At 37.6% G+C, this 20,588-nt stretch overlaps 1 protein-coding gene across 4 annotated transcripts in view; it reads left to right on the top strand.

Moving 5' to 3' along the window:
• ABI2 (abl interactor 2) overlaps positions 1–20,588 on the top strand; it is a 97,592-nt gene that overhangs the window by 68,616 nt on the left and 8,388 nt on the right. For 2 of the 4 annotated variants that reach the window (XM_060107357.1, XM_060107355.1), the window contains exons 7-9: positions 3,423–3,581; positions 13,580–13,663; positions 16,160–16,333. In XM_060107357.1, the coding sequence (XP_059963340.1) occupies positions 3,423–3,581; positions 13,580–13,663; positions 16,160–16,333 (417 nt within the window). The remainder of the gene's footprint in view (positions 1–3,422; positions 3,582–13,579; positions 13,664–16,159; positions 16,334–20,588) is intronic. The other 2 variants (XM_060107359.1, XM_060107358.1) reach the window with 1 other exon arrangement.

The raw sequence follows: 20,588 nt of genomic DNA, 5'->3' as shown, positions 1-20,588 counted from the left end.
AGTCAACATTTTAGGAATTAAATTATAATTTAATAACAGGTGCTGGTTCCTAGTCTGCACTGAATCAACATTTTTTGTATGAGTGAATAATTACAGTTTTTTAACAAAAAGCAAAATAATTGCCTTATCAACAACTTATATCAATATAATCTCTTTTATGTAGTGTCTTTGAATCACCTACCAAATACTTTTTTTTCTTTTCTTTTTATTAAGGTATAATTTATATACAGTAAAATTCACCCTTTCTAGTATGGACTAATGTGAGTTTTGACAAATGTATACAGTGATATAACCACAGCTACAGTCAAGGTATATAGAACAGTCCTATCATCCCCGGATTTCCTCCGTGCCCCCTTTGTAGGCAGTCCTTCCATTTCACTCATTTCACTCATTTCACTCTTAGTCCCTGGCAACCTCTTGATCTGTTTGTTTTTTTTTTTTCTCTAAAGTTTGCCTTTGTAAAAATACCATAAATGGAAGCATACGTAACATAACCTTTTGGGTCTGGCTTTTTGGCACAGTGCATTTGAGATTTATGCATTATTACATGTTTTGTTATTTTGTTCCTTTTTATTACTGAGTAGTGTTCTATTGAATGGATTTACCACAGTTTGTTTATCCCTTTCCCAATTGAGGGACATTTGGATTTATTTCCAGTTTTGGGTGATTATGAAAAAACTGCCAAATACATTCACACACAGACTTTTGTGTGAGCATAGGCTTTCATTTCATTTGGGTAAATACCTAGGGAGTAGGATTGCTGGGTTGTCTGGTAAGTGAATGCTTAACTTTAGAAGAAATTGCATAATTGTTTTCCAAAGTGGTTGTACAACTTTGCATGACCACCAGCAGTGTGTGAGACTTCCAGTTGCTCTGCGTACTTGTTAGCACATGGTATTGTCATTATATACATATATACACACACACACACACACACATATATATGTATATTTAATTTAGCCATTCTCATAGGTGTATAATAGTTTCTCATGTGGTTTTGACTGACATTTCCCCAATGAATAATGATGTAGAACATCTTTTTCATGTACTCATTTGCCATCTTCTTTGGTGAAATGTCTGTTCAAATGTTTTTGCTTCCCCTCACACACCTTTTTCATTGTGTTGTTTGTTTTCTTATTGAGTCCTTTTATATTCTGAATATGCCTTTTATTAATTGTGTGACTTGCAAATACTTTCTTCCATTTTGTGACTTACCTTTTCATTCTCTTAATGGTATCTTTTAAAGAGCAGAAGTTCTTTATTTTGATGGTCTCGTTCATTGCTTTTTTTTTTTTTTTTTCTTTTGGGGATTGTGCTTTCGGTGTTGTGTTTACAAACTCTTTATTTTACACAAGGTCACAAAAGATTTTTGTCTTGTTTTCTTCTAGAAGTTTTTAGTTTCAGGTTTTTATAGTTAGGTCTATGGTAATTAAACTGTAGTTTTGTTTTTCAGCTCAAAGCAAAATAAATGCCTCATTAATGGTTTGAATAGAGTCTTTATTATGTAGTGTCTTTGGATCACTGATGGCTTATAACATGGGAGGTTTTAGACTGGATCTAACTATATAAAATTCATAATGGTGTTAAATATCAGAGTTTTTAACTTGATGATTCTAGGTTTGTATTAGGGTGTTACAGATTAATGCCTAAAATGCCAGTAATGTGTGATTCAAATGACAAAATATACCTTCTAAAACATAGCTTATTAGTTTACATGCTTTTACATTTTTATCATGGCTATATAAATTGACAGTGGATTATGTTTGAGCTTGACTACTCAAGACTCTTATACAACAGAATTGAGTTTTGGGTTTTGATACTGTTGTACGTACGAAGAGTAAATCCTATAGCAGCCCTTGAGTGCTTCTATAATATTCTTTATATGAGGATCCATATGAACCAAGTTTGATAAATTTAACAGTTCCTGAAGATCAGTTTTAGTCATGTAAAACCATTTTACAGTCATGGAAAAGAAGAAAACTTGTTGTGTTTTTCTCTTTTCGCCTCTTCCCTTCCCTTCTTCCCTGGTCCTGTCTCCTCTCCTTCCCCCTCCCCCCTCCTTTTCTTCCGCTCACCTTTCTCTTCCCTCCTCTTCTCTCCCTCACTCTTCCCCTTCCCCCATTCCTCCCCCTTCTTCTCTTTTCTTGCCTGCTCTCTCATGGGTGCTCTAGTACTTGGTCTGTCTGTACAGTAGGCCCTTAGCTAATGATTTTAAGTACAAGTGGAGTCAAGATAAAATTTAGGAACTGGATTGAACTACACAATTGGCTGGATTAGGAAAGAGTGTCTTCTGTTGGCATTAGTTGTTGAAGTGCTCTCAGAGAGCAAAATGTATGAAATTGATGATAAATATGAACACGTTCAGGATGATACTAAAAATCAGATATTTTTGATACACTTTTTGTACCTTAGCTTTTTTTCATAATTGTAAATTTGTTAAAGTCTAATTTTAAGACAAAATAATCTAACTTTAGAGAAGGATATTTTTATTGAAAAATGTGATTTGGAATTATGTCACTTGACCTTTTGCTGAAATATTTTATGATTTCCTTTAAACAAATTGGCTTGCTACCTTAAATTTATTACTGTTATTATTATTTTGGAATAAGACTGTGTGTCAAACATTTTTTCTTTTGCTTTTCTAAACATTATTCTTATCTTGTTGAGTTTAGTTTTCAGTGTTTAATTGCTGGTGTTTTTTGGGAGGAAGTGAGCCATAAATTTTATTTTATTATTTTTTTTTTCAAATTTGTTCATTTGCTTTTATTTTTGACTGTGTTCGGTCTTCGTCGCTGTGCACGGGCTTCCTCTAGTTGCAGCAAGCGGGGGCTGCTCTACGTTGCAGTGCATGGGCTTCTCATTGTCGTGGCTTCTCGTTGCAGAGCCACGGGCTCTAGGCATGCGGGCTTCAGTAGTTGTGGCACGTGGGCTAAGTAGTTGTGGCTTGTGGGCTCTAGAGCACAGGCTCAGTAGTTGTGGTGCATGGGCTTAGTTGCTTCACAGCATGTATGTGGGATCTTCCCAGACCAGGGCTTGCACCCCTGTCCCCTGCATTGGCAGGAGGATTCTTAACCACTGCGCCACCAGGGAAGCCCCCCATAAATTTTAATTGTGATGATTTTGAAACCCTATCAAATTACTAATTTAATAAAATCATAATATTAATTAGTAATCTGTTTAGATATAGCTTTTCCAAACTTAATCATAATTTTATTTACCTACTTTCCTGCTTTTGCACTTGGATATACTGTCAGCTGAGCAATAACTGTCACCTTGCATTAATATTTGTCAGATGGCAATTAATTAGCTAAATATTGTTATTTTTAATAATCTTATTAAGATTCAGGCATTGTACCTAAAGTATTTCATTGTCTGAGATAATTTTCTTTTAGTGACAAATTTATGTTCTGTCCCTTTTCCAGGTCATCCTGTTCAGTTCTACAGCATGAATAGACCTGCCACTCGCCATACTCCCCCAACAATAGGGGGCTCTTTGCCCTATAGGCGCCCTCCTTCCATAACTTCACAAACAAGCCTTCAGAATCAGATGAACGGAGGACCTTTTTATAGCCAGAACCCAGGTTAGATTTTCTTTTGCAGTCTGTGGAATATATCTAATTAAAAATCTTCAATTACACAGAAAAAAAACTTTAATTGCAAATGACTAGTACATGGTAGGTGGTTAGTACTATTTGTTGAATGAGTGGAAGAATGAATACAAGGTTGCTAATACTGTATTTTCCAGTTCTTTTTTTAAAAGTCAACATGGTTTCCATATAAAGTTGCAGAACTTAATTTTTTTAATAGTTTTAAATTTATTTATTTATTTATTTATTTTTGGCTGTGTTGGGTCTTGGTTTCTGTGCGAGGGCTTTCTCTAGTTGCGGCAAGTGGGGGCCACTCTTCATCACGGTGCACGGGCCTCTCACTATCGCGGCCTCTCTTGTTGCAGAGCACAGGCTCCAGACACGCAGGCTCAGTAGTTGTGGCTCACGGGCCTAGTTGCTCCGTGGCATGTGGGATCCTCCCAGACCAGGGCTCGAACCCGTGTCCCCTGCATTGGCAGGTAGACTCTCAACCACTGCGCCACCAGGGAAGCCCCGAACTTAATTTTTTTGAACGGAATCTTTTTTAATGTGTTAGTGATTATTTGTTTTTTTAAAATAATATTGTGCTGAACAGTATTTCCTTCTTATTTAATCAGATACCCTTGCTCTATGAATAGCAAATAATGAAAGTTGAGCATACATGAACAGAGTTTGTAAGTGGCAAAGGAAAAGGGAAATGACATTTTTGAAGCTGCTTTATGGTGGGCAGTTACACTATCTTTTTCAATTCTCCTACCAAACCTATGATGGAAAAACTGGGACTTGGACAGATTGATCCAGATATAACAGTCACCTTTCAGTTGCATCATGCATGCAGAAGAACTAATCTGGCACATATTTAATACTAAACATAATCATTTGTTTTGCTTCTTCCCCAGAGAGGGTAAGAGCAAATATTATACTCTGTGACTACTGTGGACATGTTATGTGAACTTACTGTGTTTTTCTGGATTTTGGCCAAGAGGCCAGTAAGCCCATGTGTGATCACCTATAATATTAGGGGACAGCCCATTCCATCTTGGATGAGCCCTAAATTGTATGGGGCTGAAATCTATCTACCTTTTGGTGAAACCTTGTTATATCCTTTGAAATCTTACAGAAGAAATTTGTTCCTCTTACATAAACAGAGCTTAAAGAATGCTTTTATATTTTTTATATCATTTGATTCTTATAATCATGTGATCGTTTTCATCTGTATTTTACAGGTGAGGAAACAGACTGAGGTGATAATCAAGTTAGGATTTGAATTTAGGTCATCTGACTCAAAGTTCCATGTTATTTCTATTGTACTATCCTATCCTACCTACCTTCATATTAAAAAAAATCTTTCTCTTACCCTCCGAAGGGTAGGAGGGTGGGATGGAGGATGCCCACATTGTAATGTAAAGTGCATGAGAACCTGAGACCTTGTCAGTTTTTTAATCTGTTATATCCTGGGAATAGTGCTCAGTAACTACTTGTTGAATGTGAAATGAATCTCTTGTTAACTTTATTCAGATCCTCTCGTTGTTTTGGGTCCCTCTTGTAAATTAAATGCCATAAATGACTATATAGTCTAACCAGTGCACACTGTAGTGTGATTACCATCTGCCTATATTGAAATAGACTTCTTTTTTAAAAAATTTACATTAGATTATTTATTTTAAGAAATATACATGTGCATTTTTTTACCCAGTGATCACATTATGAGTCTTAAAAAGGAGTAGTTTTTCTTTTCCTAGTAGTTAACTATGACCAAATTAAAATCTATAACCTTAAAATTTAGGGGGTTATTCTTCTCTTATTTGTTTTTAAATTTTGTTTTACTGAAGTATAGTTGACTTACAATGTTGTGTTGGCTTCAGATGTACAGCAAAGTGATTGAGTTATACATCTATCTGTCTATCTATCTATTTCACTGCTGTCTTTGACCACACTTAATGGTTTTGGGTGTGCCATTCTTTTTAACTCATTTTGAGCTCCATTTTGACAAATATGCCTGTCTTTCTCACGTTCCACTTTTAAATCATGTGTTCCAAACCCATATTTGTACAGGTGCTATTTTGTACTTAAATGAATATTTTATTTTTAAATTTTAATTTGTTAGATATGGCCTGTTTCATAGCTCTGCTGAAGATAAGCTCTTTCCCTGACCCTCTTGGATGTCTAGACAATTATTTCTTATGGCCCTTATGCCCTTCCTTACCCTTAAATAGAGTTTTGAAAGAATGGTGTCAGTCCAAAATGGGCCAATTCCTTAATGGGGCTGAGAGATGCTTTACTGTTACAGCTTGGGACCAAGTGTACATGATATTCAGAAAGTATATACAAGGATATTTCATGCTATATACATGTACATACCAAAATACTGGTCTTATGAGAACCCTGATTAAAATATTCCACCTCTTGGTGGAATTTATTTGAAGGCTATTTATTTAAATGTGTTTTAAGTACATATTTTTAATACTTCTTTGTAAGTCTGATTTTAACATACTTGAAAGTATATGTTAAAGTAGAAAAATAACCTACTCTAAGGAATGATGTTAATGAAAGTATTTTTCACACTCATGGGAAGTATAAAGTAAATTGAGATATTTGAGCCTTCAGCATAATGTGTGAGGCAATTTATTTAGTTTGTTTTCATGTACTTCTCTCAGTTAAGTTCTGCCTTTCTTCTCCGGGGATTTGGTAACTGTTTAAAGAGGGTGGCTACAACTTAGTTGAATAATCAGAGTGCTTTTTTCTAAACTAAAAAAAAATTTAAACTAAATTATGTTCTTTGAAAAGTTCTTGCAACACTTAATGCTTTGTAAGCCAGTATTCGGAGGCTGTTAGATGCACTTTCATTTTATTTGCATTAGATTATTATGTAAGTCTCTTGTATTATTCCCACTGGTCTTACAGTGGTCCTTGTTTTTTCATATTTAAAATGAGAAAATTTGTTATGCTTTCTCAAGTAGCTAATTCCCTGGTTTAACAGTGATCCCAGGTTTGTGTTTTATGAGCATATTTTTTGCAGCTGGAGGCTTGACAGGGATTTGTGCTTCTGAGGAAGTGAGCTGACAGGCTGGGATTCATGTGACTGTAAATTCAGTGAGGTTTACTGTGAGATGTAAATCTAACAGCACTGCTACTATATTTGATTTGAGTTTGAAATGGCGTTATAACATAGGAATTAAAATATGGAGCACCCGGTGCATAGTGCCAAGTCCTAGGAGCACAATAATTGTTTTCTAATGAGATTATTTCAGAAGCAAGTTAATGAAAGGAACACTTCATTCAGAACATAAAATGAATCCTATTTGGTTCTCATTGTTTCTTAACCTAATCCAGCCAAAGAAATAGGAATACTAGTTTATCATTCATCTTGTCATCAGCAAGGAGTGTCATTGAAACAAATAGGGCTAATCACAAGTTTTAACAGTTTTTACTTTCAATATAAATATGAAGCACCTTGGTGGTAAAGAAAAATATACATATGTATCTGTACATGTACATTTACATACATTAACCTAGTTTGGTAAGTGTCTTAGTTTGGGCTGCTATAACAAAGTACCATAGACTGGGTAGCTATAAACAGTAGAGATTTATTTCTCACAGTTCTGGAGGCTGAAAGTCAGAGATCAGCATGCCAGCATGGTTGAGTTCTGGTGAGAACCCTCTTGAGGTTGTAGACTGCTGTCTTGTTGTATCCTCACATGGTGGAAAAAGAGAGAGAGAAAACTCTCCATGGTTTGTTTGTTTGTTTGTTTGGCAATGCCTTTTAAAAAAAATTTAAATATATTTTTTAAAGGTTACTTTCCATTTTACAGTTACTACAAAATATTGGCTCTATTCTCCATGTTGCATAATATTGTGCATCCTTGAGCCTGTCTTTCACCCAATAGTTTATACCTCCTACTCCCCACCCCCACCCCATATTGCCCCCCTTCACTGGTAACCACTAGTTTGTTCTCTATACGTATACTGTGAGCCTAATTCTTTTTTGTTATATTCACTAGTTTGTTGTATTTTTTAGGTTCCACATATAAGTGATATCATACAGTATTTGTCTTTCTCTGTGTGACTTATTTCACTTAGCATCATGCCCTCCAAGTACATCCATGTTGTTGCAAATGGCAAAATTTCATTCTTTTTTATGACTGAGTAGTATTACATTGTGTGTGTATACATCCTCTTAATCCATTCATCTGTTGATGGACACTTAGGTTGTTTCCATATCTTGGCAATTGTAAATAATGCTGCTGTGAACATTGGGGTGCATGTATCTTTTCAAATTATTGGGTTTTTTTTTCAGATATGTACCCATGAGTGGAATTGCTGGGTCATATGGTGGTTCTGTTTTTAGTTTTTTTGAGAAACCTCAATACTGTTTTCCACAGTGGCTGCACCAATTTACATCCCCACCAACAGTGTACAAGGGTTCCCTTTTCTCCACATCCTCACCAGCATTTGTTATTTGTGTTCTTTTTGATGATAGCCATTCTGACAGGTGTGAGGTGATATCTCATTGTGGTTTTGATTTTTATTTCCCTGATGATTAACGATGTTGAGCATCTTTTCATGTGTCTGTTGGCCATCTGCATTTCCTCTTTCAAAAAATGTCCTTTCAGTTCTTCTGTCCATTTTTTTTTTTTTTTGCGGTACACGGGCCTCTCACTGTTGTGACCTCTCCAGTTGCAGAGCACAGGCTCCGGACGCGCAGGCTCAGCGGCCATGGCTCATGGGCCTAGTTGCTCTGTGGCACGTGGGATCTTCCCGGACTGGGGCATGAACCCGTGTCCCCTGCATCGGCAGGCAGACTCTCAACCACTGTGCCACCAGGGAAGCCCTCTTCTGTCCATTTTTTAATCGGGTTGTTTTTTTGATGTCGAGTTGTAAGAGCTGTTTATATATGTTGGATATTAATTCCTCATTGGTCATATCATTTACAAATATTTTCTCCCACTTAGTAGGTTGTCTTTTTGTTTTGTTTATGGTTTCCTTTGCTGTGCAAAAGCTTTTAAGTTTAATTAGGTCTCTGGAGTTCTTTTATAAGGGCACTAATTCCATTCATTCGGGCTCCACCCTCATGAGCTAATCACCTCCCAAAGGCCCCACCTCCTAATACCATCACATTGGAGGTTAGGATTTCATATGAATTTTGGGGGGATACAAACATTCAGTCCTTAACAGTAAGGAATCAGTAATGTGGTGTTTAAGTACTAAGGCCTTTGGTAAAAGATATCTTACATTTTACTACTCATATTTTCTTACAACAAAGACTAAAAAAATCTAATTCATAAAGTGGAATGTTGGTTCCAAGCAGTGTGAGTGTATATAGTTGTATGAGAAAGAGGAATTTCTGAATGAGTATGGTGTTTTACACAGGGAAGATGTCAGGCTTCCTTGAATGATATTAAAAACAACTGAAAAGAAACAGTGAGAAAACAATGTTGGGTTGGTGGTATTGTACAAGAAAAGCCATAACGCATATTCTTTAAATGATAGTTAACTTACAGCATTACCATAAATCTCCAGAAGAATACAGATGTGGTGGGGCTTTAGCAAAGTATAAATAGAGAGCAATCAAGAAGCTATTTTCGAGTCCTCATTTTAGGCAGTCTTTAGCTTTTGTTAGTGAATGTTTACTCTAGGGAGAACAAAAAAGCTAGAAAAAACCGAAAAGTTTAAGTATATTCTCAGATGACCAAGTAAACCAAATAGACCCTTTACATCGATTATTAAACACAAGTTATGTTTTTAAACTGTGTGGATTAATTTGCTACTTTTTCTCTGCATAATGTCATACGATGTTTTTTTTCACTTGAAAAGGAATAAGAAAAATGGCCCAATTCTTTTAACCCTTCTGAGACTACAGGAGTAATAATTATTTGGTAACCCTATTCTTTTCCATCAAAAAAGCTTCCCTTACTGAGTATGATTAGTTAGGTTCACTTTTAAATACTCCTTGTTCTAAGTTACTATCCCTATTTAGAAAATATTTCACTCGTATAATAAATTGCTTAAATTATTTCCCTCACTGGAATGTAAAATATTTGCAACTAAACTTGAATGGACTATCAAATGTATGGCCTCTAAAGGTGATATCTTTAATGGTTTTAGAAATAGTATTTAGAGTGGTTATTTTGTTTAATTTTCTTAGAGTATTTATAAAGCAGTAAAAAAAAAAAGATTTAACAGCCTAATTTTTCTTCAAAACTCTTTGTACATTTTAACCTCGAAGATGCTCCAGGATTTTGTAAATAACCAGGAAGGTCATACTTAGGAAGTCTGTATATTTCATCCGCACAGACTCATCCTCTAAGTTTGGTTTGCTTGCAGAGCCTTTTACAGTTTGTATACCTCCGTGTTGCTGAGTGAATGTAAGCTATAGTTCTTATAGTTCTACTTAAGATCTCTCTATAAACTCCAGTCTCTTCTTGAGCCTTTCTCTTCATGTTAACTTCATTGTTGTGAAGTTTGAACGTAATATTACTGAATCTAAGTTTGGAGACGTTTCCATGATTATAGAGAAAGGGTTTTGTCTTGTGAGGAATCATCTTAGCTAAATAGCATCGAAACAAATTGATAGTTACTTTCTGCTCTTGCCTGTTCATGAGATACCTCAAGACTAGAACTGCTTATTGCAAACAGTTCTTCACATCACAGTCCTGCTTAAATTCTCCTAAAATAGTTCATTTTCAGTTCAACTCTGAGGAAGATAAATCTAGTCTAAAGTAGGATCTTCTGGTTCACAGGTTTTCTGATGAAATCTTGATGACCAGAAAGAAAATGCTGTGGTAACTAAATTAATTTGGACCATGATGTAAAAAGTTTGCCCTGGGCAAAAAAAGTAGAATTTGGGGCAACCTTTGTAAACTCCATTTGGAACTGAATTTTTTTTTTTTTTTTTTTTTTTGCGGTACGCGGGCCTCTCAGTGCTGTGGCCTCTCCGTTGCGGAGCACAGGCTCCGGACACACAGGCTCCGCGGCCATGGCTCACGGGCCCAGCCGCTCCGTGGCATGTGGGATCTTCCCGGACCGGGGCACAAACCCGTGTCCCCTGCATCGGCAGGCGGACTCTCAACCACTGCGCCACCAGGGAAGCCCTGGAACTGAATTTTTTAACATGCGTTGGATTGGCTTTGAAAAAAATCTAACTTGTTTTGTTATGATGTAATTGTGTTTAAGGAAGATCTGGGGACTGGTTTTTACCTGGGCTGCTGTTGATAGACTTCTTAAAAAACCACTAGAGTTTCAGACTTTCACTTTCAAAACAAGAAAAGAAAAAAATAAATATATTCATTAAAAAAATAATAAACTCAACCTACCTACAAAACCCCTGTTCTAAGTTAAAGGCCTAATCATTCTTTTTTAGCTGAGTACTAGAAGGTCTTTTTTTTTTTTTTTGATGAGAAACAATGACTGAAGTGGGAAATGTCCTACTTTTCTGTTACAGGGGAGGTCAGGATGGTGCTAACAGAAGAAGAACATTTCATCATCTTATATTCCGCTTTTCTAGTGCAGTTGCTGTCTGCTGCTGTTTCTCAGTTTTATCTTTGTCTCTGCTGCCTTCTCTGTTCATTGTGTCTTCTTACCCCAAGTTTGGGAACACAGGGTGTTGTGAACATACCAGCAATTGTTCCAAGCCTCTGAGAGTGGGACACAGACACACAGCTTAAGGGTTTACTACCAAGAAGTGTGACTTCAGGGAAAACCGTAACCACAGGTATCTTTTTTTTTTTTTTTTGCGGTATGCGGGCCTCTCACTGTTGTGGCCTCCCCCGTTGCGGAGCACAGGCTCCGGACGCGCAGGCTCCGGACGCGCAGGCTCAGCGGCCATGGCTCACGGGCCCAGCCGCTCCGCGGCATATGGGATCCTCCCAGACCGGGGCACGAACCCGTATCCCCTGCATCGGCAGGCGGACTCTCAACCACTTGCGCCACCAGGGAGGCCCCACAGGTATCTTTTAAAGAAAGGTACCAATTTCTAGGGTTATGTGACTCTGTCCCTTAAATCTGCGATATTCTTCAGGATTATCTGCTTAGCTCTTGTCTGCCCATTGTCAGTACACGTTCTCCCTGCACTTAGCCACGGCACAACTGTTATCTTTACGGATTACTGCCACCTCTGTACCTCTTGATTTTTTCCCACAGATTCAACCCAGACTTTCCAGTTGCCTTCCATACATATGTTTTAAGTTACTTTCCTACACCTCATTATTTCTCCCGACTTTTCTGTTCACCAACCCATTTCATCCCTGTACTACCCACCAAGGTTAGTGTGGTTAATGGCACCACTACCTTCATAGTAAGGAAGGATAAAAATCTAAGACCATCTTGAGCTGTTTCTCTCCTTCATATGCCCCCTAAATCCTTAGATACCAAATACTCTTTTTGTCTACACTGTACTAAGTTCTCTCCTTTTCTTTCCACTTCTACTGCCTTGATTTTTGTGTGTCAGGCCCTGGGTTAGACTTTCTGCATACATTTTTTTTTTTTTTTTTAAATCTTTGCAGTCACTCTGTAAAGTAGGTTGCATTACCTCTTTCATTTCACATTTATGGATTAGGCTCAAAAAATAATTTGCTGTTCCAGTAGCAGCGAAATAGCAAATCAGGGATTTGATGCTAGGTGACTTTAAGTGCAAGGTGTTTGTTCCCACTAAGCGCTCTTTCACCTAACATATAAGATTCTTACCTATTGCATATCTACCTGCTCATCTTTCCAGGTTTTGTACTTTCTCTCTGGGGCATCTTATGCCAACCATATGGAAATATTTCTGGTTCTGTGAACTGGTCATGCTATTTTATACCTCAGAGCCTTTGCCCCTCACTTGGTTCTCGGCTTGTCCTTCTCGATGCTTGCTGCTTGTCGAACTCCTTTTCTTCAAGCACCTGCTCAGAGGTTACTTCTGGGTAACCCCACCCCAACTTAAACCCTGACCGCCCTCTCCGTCACCACCATGACATCACACCATCACCAGTGCCTCTTCCACTACCCATCACCACCACCACCTGCAGGGAAGCGCTACAGATGTTGTTGGGTTAGGGTTATTATTATGTCTTCCATTCCTAACTAGAATGTGATCTTTTTGAGGGCAGTGACTCTTACTCATCGTTTTAGTTTTATTAGTCTTCACTGTGATTTGAAGCTCATAAAGATGTTCTCTCTTTATAAGAAGATGCACACCATACTGTATACCCATTCCGAAGGAAACCATAACTGTAGAGTTAATCTTGGGAAGTTGTTTGGCATGTACCTGGCTTATTTATGTATTTATCTACATCAGATGTTTGTTGAAGGCTCACTAGTGCTAGGCGCTGTACCGGGTGTTTAAAAGGGAAAGACAGCTTTGGGGGGAGAGGAATGATTTGAATGAGGCTGGCATTTTTCTGTAGATTCAGGGAGAAAATGTACCTGGAATAGGTGGTATGAATTGGGACTGTGAGAAATTGTAAAGACACAGACCTGACTCGAAGAGAATGGTTTCGATATTGGTCTCTTAGCAGAGTGCTTGCCCCTTAGTGGGAAGTCAGTGAATATTTGTTTAATCAATGGCTGAAAACCAATTAATTTTGCTTGTTTAATGAAGTAATGAAAAGTATAAAATTAGGATGTTGGCATGTAATAGTTTTTTCCCTTGTGTTGATGAACATTTAAACTTAGAACCTTCAAGGTAAAATTCAGAAAACCAAGTTATTCATGGTAATCGGAAGAAATTCTTTTTTTGAGAAGACATGCTATTGACATGAAAAGATAATTTGCCATTGTATGTAAGAATAGATCTGTATATGATAAATGCTTCCTGTTGTAAGTTTTTAAAACTTCCCTAATACTTTGTTTTGTGTGTTAATGAGTTATCCCTCAGAAGAGGATCCTTAAGATAGCTTGTAAAATGTTTATGCATAGTGGTTTCCCTCCTTATATGTTTGTTTTATTGTGTTACCCTTTCCGTTTAATGTAACTTGCCCTTACCCCTTACCCTCCGCACCTTTTTGTTTTTGCAGTATCTCTTGCTCCTCCTCCCTCCATCCTACAGGTAACTCCTCAGTTACCTTTAATGGGATTTGTGGCCAGAGTCCAAGAAAATAGTAAGTTTATGTCTTCTTTATGCTGTAGATCAGATTCTAGGCATAAAATGTCATTTATATATGATTGGCTGAATAGTCATTCATTCACTGATACTTCAGATACTTGAATATTATGAACAGTCATTGTATGAGCAGCTAGTGTGGATGATAAAATAATTATGATGAAATTCTCTACTTTCAAACAACTTAAAATCTGATAGTGAAGATAAGACAAATAAATATAAAATAAGGCACATGTAAAAAGAAAGATCACGTCTAATTGAGGAGGTGCTCTTTAATCGCCGGATATCCCACCCTTTTCTCTGGGTTGCTCAGACAATTAGTGGTCTGTCACTGGAGTTTTAGGGTTTTGTGGCCGGCCTGAGAATCTTCTTCCAATCCTGTGATTCCAGGTGTAAAAATGGCCATGCCATGGTGGGTCCCAGGGGACCAAATTGTCAGTCTGTCTCCCAAGAGGCCTCACAGATTGGCAGTGAATTTAAGCTGGCCTGTGGTCTGGTGTTGAATCATGCAGGATCAGATAACTAATTGTATTGACAGGTCGAGTTTTCTCCTAGGGAAGCGTTAAGGAAGCTGAGGAGACTGATGTCTACAAAGCAGGAGGCCTGTATCTGTATTTAGTGAGGAATTGCTAAAGCAGTGAACATAGTCTGTATGACAGATGAGTTCTCTTCTTGTGAGCAGTCTACATAGGAACCATGTCACAATCATAAGGCTGTACAACGGGTGTGGAATCTGAACTAGGGGAATTACACTAATGAAGGAGATAATGTCATCAGGCTGATGTAGCCTAATGCATGCATCTCATAACAGGGATGTCCTCAACCGTGGGATAGAAATATTTGCATTCTGTTTCTTAGGACTCCTGCTCCTTTGGAAATGGGCATTGCCAATACTAGAATGTAAGCTCTCTGAGAGCAGGGATTTTTGCTTGTTTTTTTCACTGGCTATTTCTCCAGCACTTAGTATAGCATCTGACACAGAGCAGACACTTTGAGTCCCTCCTTTTTTATGTGCTTCCATAGCTGACTAAATGCTCCCTTTGTATCGACACATTTCTTTCTTGTATTTTAACTGGTTATAATCCAGTCTTATTGGCCTGAGGGCTCAGTGTCTCTTTCAGGTGCCTTTGCATCTCTGTTTGCTAATTTCTGAAAATAGTCTATTTTACCTCTGTTTATTGGAAGGTACCCCAATGAGCACCTCCAATATTTACCACAGTGTGCAATATTTACCTTTTAGGATGATCTTTTCTCATTTCTTTCCATAGTCATATACATTTTCTCACCTACAAAATGTATAAAAATAAGAAACTTTGTATATGAGGTGAGCCTGTGTCTGATTTTACAGACATAGCAGGATTTATACATTCAAATGAATGTTGTCCCTCTTCAAAACACTCACCTTGGAAAGATATATACCAATCTTTTGGAATGATCTTTTTAGCTTTCAAGTACATTATTTTGAAGATAACTCTGTGGTAGCAGAAATTTTTTACTCTATATTAAGTTTGATGTTTGGAAGAAGTCTGGAATTATTTGGAACCAGTTATACCGGGCTAAGTAATGCAGCTGTGATTCTGTTATTCTTCTTAAACCCTTCTCTGGCTTCGCATTGCTCTTTGGATAGAGTTCAAACTGTTACAAGGCCCTTTCTGCTTAGTACTGTTAAGCTTCCTCATGCCTCTTTCTACTGAACTTTGGTCAGCTCTTTGAAGGGCTCCTGCTTTCTTACCTTTGTATTTGTTATTTTCCTTTACATCTGACGTGAAATATCTAGCCCCACCCCGGGCCATTAACTCTTACTCATCCTTCAGGTTCCAGGAAGCCTTTCCTGACCCACATAAGAGATGTGGTCTACTGCTCTGTTTTCCATGATGACTTAAAGCACTTAACTGCACTTAATTATAAATGCAAGTTGTTGTCCATGTCTCCATGACTTTCGCTCACTGCTGTATTCCCAGTGCTGAGCATAGTAGCTGGCCATGGTAGGCTTTCAGTTGATGCTTTTGAATGAATAATGAAACATGACTTTATAGTTGTTGAACTGATCTCATTCCATAATAGTGTAGCTTTTAAGATAAGAGGCATTGGAGTTCAAATTCCTGCTCTTCCACTTACTGTTGGAGTACTTAATCTTGGAAAGCCAGTTTACACATCCATAAATGAGGATTAAAAACACCACCTCCCAAGGTAAAGATTAAATGAAATAATGTATTATAAAGTGCTGAGTAATTGGAACATTTTAAGTAAAAAATAGTAATCATTTTGCTAAACTTTATTCAGCATCCATCAGCACTAACCCAAAGGGAGGAGAAAGTCAAGCTTGGGGATTTGGAACAGTATAGTTGGTGGGAACACTTCTCTTGCCTACTTATTTTTTGAAAGATTATTATTTTCAAGTCTAGGTTTATACTCCATGAACATAGAAGCTTGGATAGGAAACACTGAACTTTGCATAATGTGTAGTTTTGTTATCAGCTTGATACATTCTTAGTTTCAGATGCACCACCTCCACCACCACCTGTGGAAGAACCAGTCTTTGATGAGTCCCCACCACCACCTCCTCCTCCAGAAGATTACGAAGAGGAAGAGGCAGCCGTGGTTGAGTATAGTGATCCTTATGCTGAAGAGGACCCCCCGTGGGCTCCGAGGTCTTACTTGGAAAAGGGTAAGTTTCAGGGGGATATCTGGAAGGATGGGAAGAAACCTCTATGTACGTAGAAATGAAATTTGCTGGTACTGAAGAGAATCTTATTTATTTTTTACTTATAAGTAAAGTTTGGCCTGTATTAGCCTGTATATTTTAATTAATTTAGTTTACAAGGTTCATGATTTTGGAAGTCACACTGGTAAAATCCTGTGACTGATTTTTATTGACGATTATATGTTGTTCCCGTTGAACATGCTTTTTATGAATGGTTTCTATAAGGCAAAAATTTTTAAAAGATAGGTTTTTTTTCTGGAATGACTCAGGAAGAGGATGATTTTTCCAAATTATGTTATTCCTACTCCCATGCTGGAAAGCATTTAAAAAAAATTTTATTTATTTATTCACGTTGGCTACATCGGGTCTTAGTTGTGGTATGCGGGATATTCGTTGTGGTGTGCAGGATCTTTCATTGAGGCACACGGGCTCTTTGTTGTGGCGCGCAGGCTTCTCTTCAGTTGTGGCGCGCAGGCTCCAGAGCATGAGGGCTCAGTAGTTGTGGCACGCGGGCTCTCTGGTTGTGGCACGCAGGCTCAGTAGTTGCGGCATGTGGGCTCTCTAGTTGTGGCTCATGGGCTCTAGAGCACGTGGGCTTAGTTGCCCTGCGGCATGTGGGATCTTAGTTCTCCAACCAGGGATCGAACCCGCGTCCCCTGCACTGGAAGGCGAATTCTTAACCACTGAACTACCAGGGAAGTCCCTAAAGCATTCTTTTGTGGCATCTTATATCAGATATTCCAGTTTAAGTATCTCCTTATGAAACTTTCTTCCAAAAAATGTGGTTTCTCAGTTTCTTTGCAGAGTAGGTGTTTGGCATTTCTTTTGGTGAAAAGTTTCTCTGAACATATTAGCTAACCATCATATGACACTTTTGGGACACAGGCTTGCAAATGTCATCAGGACTAGTCAGCTCAGAAGAAATGTGTGCTGTCTTGAAGGAAATTTTCTGTTAAGAAAGTTAAAGCTACTAACTCACTGGGTTTCAAAACTGACTGCACATTAGAATCACCTGGGGAGCTTACATAAACGAATAGTGGACTTCCACTTCTGGCTAACATAGAGCAACAGTAATCAGATTTACCCTCCCTCCTAAAACAATTAGGAATGAATCCAGGAAAAAATATAAAAGATAATGGTTTTCACACATTAGATAACAAGCATTAGTGGACTATGGTCCCAGAAAGAAGGAACTCAAATACGGTGAGCCCTTAATTGTCTAGCTTTGCTATCTAGAGGCAGTTTCCAGGCCACAGTGCAAGGAGGTGGAACCCAAACAAGCCTGGAAGTCTCACTGAGTAGAGAAGATAAGAGATCACAGAGTTTTGGGAGACCATGGAGAACAGGTGACTACTCAAAGACAAAGGACAGAGCTCCGGATATCTGCAGAAGGGTCTCCTTGAATCTTTGACAGAGTACTGATCTGTGCATGTATGTGAAGAAACTACCTGAGATTGGAGAAAGAACAATCAGAGAGGAGTAGGCAGAAAAAGTCTTGGAAATTACAGGCCTGGGAATAGTTCATGTTCCCGAACCAGCAAGAACAGAAAGACCTTGTAATACACAAGGCATTGAGAAGAGGCCTCAAAAGTGTGTCCCCTCAGTTGTGGGGCGAAATTAGCTCTAGACTATAGGTTGCCCTGAACTGCCCTAATAAATGTTAAAATGCAAACTTTGAAAACATCCAACTGATTTCAAGTAACTGAGTCCCAGGGCAAAACCCAGCATTGTTCAAAGGAGTCCACAAAATCCAGTACACCAAAAAGTAAGATTCATAGTGACCAGCATCCAGTCAAAAATGACAAGGCATGTAAAAAGGCAGGAAAATATAACTCATACCTAAAAGCAAAGCCAGTCAATAGGAACAGACCCAGAAGTGACCAAGATGATGGAATTACCAGACACGGGTATACCTATTATAAATGCCACATATATCCAAGAAGGCAAAGGAAAACATGCACATGAGAGAGAAGCAGAATATATTTTCATAAAAAAGAGAAAGAGAAACATAGAGTTTCTGGAGATGAAAAATATAGTATCTGAAGTGACACTTAGAAGAAAAGATCAGCAATCTTAACAATATGACATTAGAAACTATCCGAAACGAGGCACAGAGAAAAAAACCAAGACCAAAAATACAGCAACAGATATGTGGAACAATATCAAATAATCTTTATTTGCAGAAGATATTATCTTGTATGTAGAAAATCCTAAGGAATCTACAAAAAAGCTGGTAGAACTAAAAAGCGAATTTAGCAAGACGGTAGGCTACAAAGTCGATTTGCAAAATTAAATGCATTTTTATATACTAGCAGCAAACAATTAGAGATTGAAATTTACAAAATAATACCTTTTGTAATAACATCAAAAATATGAAAACTTCGGGATAAATTTTTTTTTTTTTGGCCATGATGCGTGGCTTGTGGGATCTTAGTTCCCCAACCAGGGATCAAACCTGGGCCCTTGGCGATGAGAGCTCAGAGCCCTAACCACTGGACTGTCAGGGAATTTCCAGGGATAAATTTAATAAAATATATGCAGGACCTGTATGATGAAAACTATAAAACTTAAAAGAAATTAATGAAGGCCTTAAATAAATTGAAATAAATAAAGTATGTTTTTGATCATTATTGTTAAGAGACAGTTTTTCCTAAATTGATCTATAAATTGAATGCAATCTCAATAAAAATTCCAGCAGTCATTCTTACAGAAAATGACAAGGGGATTCTAAAAGTTAAATGGAAATACAGAAGACCTAGTTTAGTCAACACAATTTTGAAAAACAAGACTAATGTTGGAGGATTTAAACTACCTGATTTCAGAGTTCTAGTATAAAGCTACAGTAATCAGGACAGTGTGGTATAAGTATAGAAATATACATCAGAATCCAGAAAAAAAAAGACAGAATCCAGAAAAAGATCCACACATATGTTTTGACGAAAGTGCAAGGTAATTCAATGGGGAAAGGATAGTGTTTTCAAAAATAGTGCTGTTAACAATTGGATATCCATATGCAAAACATGAACTTCTACCCTTATTACCTCACCATACACAAAAATTAACTCGAAATGTATTTGGATGTGAATGTAAAACTATGAAACTTCTAGAGGAAAATATAGGAGAAAATCTGTATGTTCTGGGGTTAGGGGAAACTTTTTGTAGAGAGCACATTAAAAAACATGAAGCTTAAAAGAAAAAATGATAAATTGAATTTCATTCAATTAAACTTTTCTTTTTTAACGATGGTGTTAAGAAAATGACAAGGCAAGCCATATAGACTGGGAAGAATATTTGCAAAATAACTCAGGAGATGACAAACAACTTGTAGAAAAAAACAGTTTGGAAACACTTCATCAGAAAAGGTATATGAATTGCAAATAAGCACATGGAAAGATACTCAACATTATTAGTCAGGGAAATGCAAAGTGAAGCTGCAATGAACCAAACTACTTACTACTACACACCCTCTGGAATGGCTACAATTAAAAACACTGATAATACCAAGTGTCAGAGAAAGTGTGGTGAAACAGGAGCTGGTACAGTGTACATTGCTGGTAAGAATGCAACGTTTCAGCCACTTTGGAAAACAGTTGGCAGTTTCTTATGAAGTTAGATATACACTTACCAGGTGGTCTCGCAGTCCCTTCTTAGATGTTTATTTACGAGCAATGAAGATGTATGTTCACACAAAGACTTGCACTTGATTGTTCATAGCTGCTTTATTCATAATAGCCAAGACTGGAAGCGACGTATACGTCTTTCAACTGGTGAATGGATAAGCTAATTGTGGGCTATCCATCCATTCAATGGAATACTGTTCAGCAATGGAAAGGAATAAACTACTGGTACATACAGCAAGATGGATGGATATCAAGCATTATGCTAATGAAAGAATCTAGACACAAAAGACTCATACTTTGATTCCATCTAAATGAAATTTAGAAGATGAGTGGTTTGGGGGGACCAATAGTGGCTACATCGGGGCATAAGGAAACTTTGGAATAATGGCCATTGTAATGATTGTGGTGGAAGTTGTTCATTTGTCACATATACAGGTGCATACATTTGTGAAAACTCACTGAATATACACTTAAGTGATTGTGTTTTGCGTCTAAATTACTTCTTAATAAAGCTGCTTTTAAGAAAAGAAAAAAAAGAGAGCCCAAGGTACACTAGGGTACCAATGTCCAATGGCCTTGGACATTGACATGTTTTACAG

Source organism: Mesoplodon densirostris, chromosome 8, assembly GCF_025265405.1.
Source record: "Mesoplodon densirostris isolate mMesDen1 chromosome 8, mMesDen1 primary haplotype, whole genome shotgun sequence".
Classification (NCBI taxonomy): Eukaryota; Metazoa; Chordata; class Mammalia; order Artiodactyla; family Ziphiidae; genus Mesoplodon; species Mesoplodon densirostris.
This window is presented reverse-complemented; position numbering and strand designations above follow the sequence as displayed.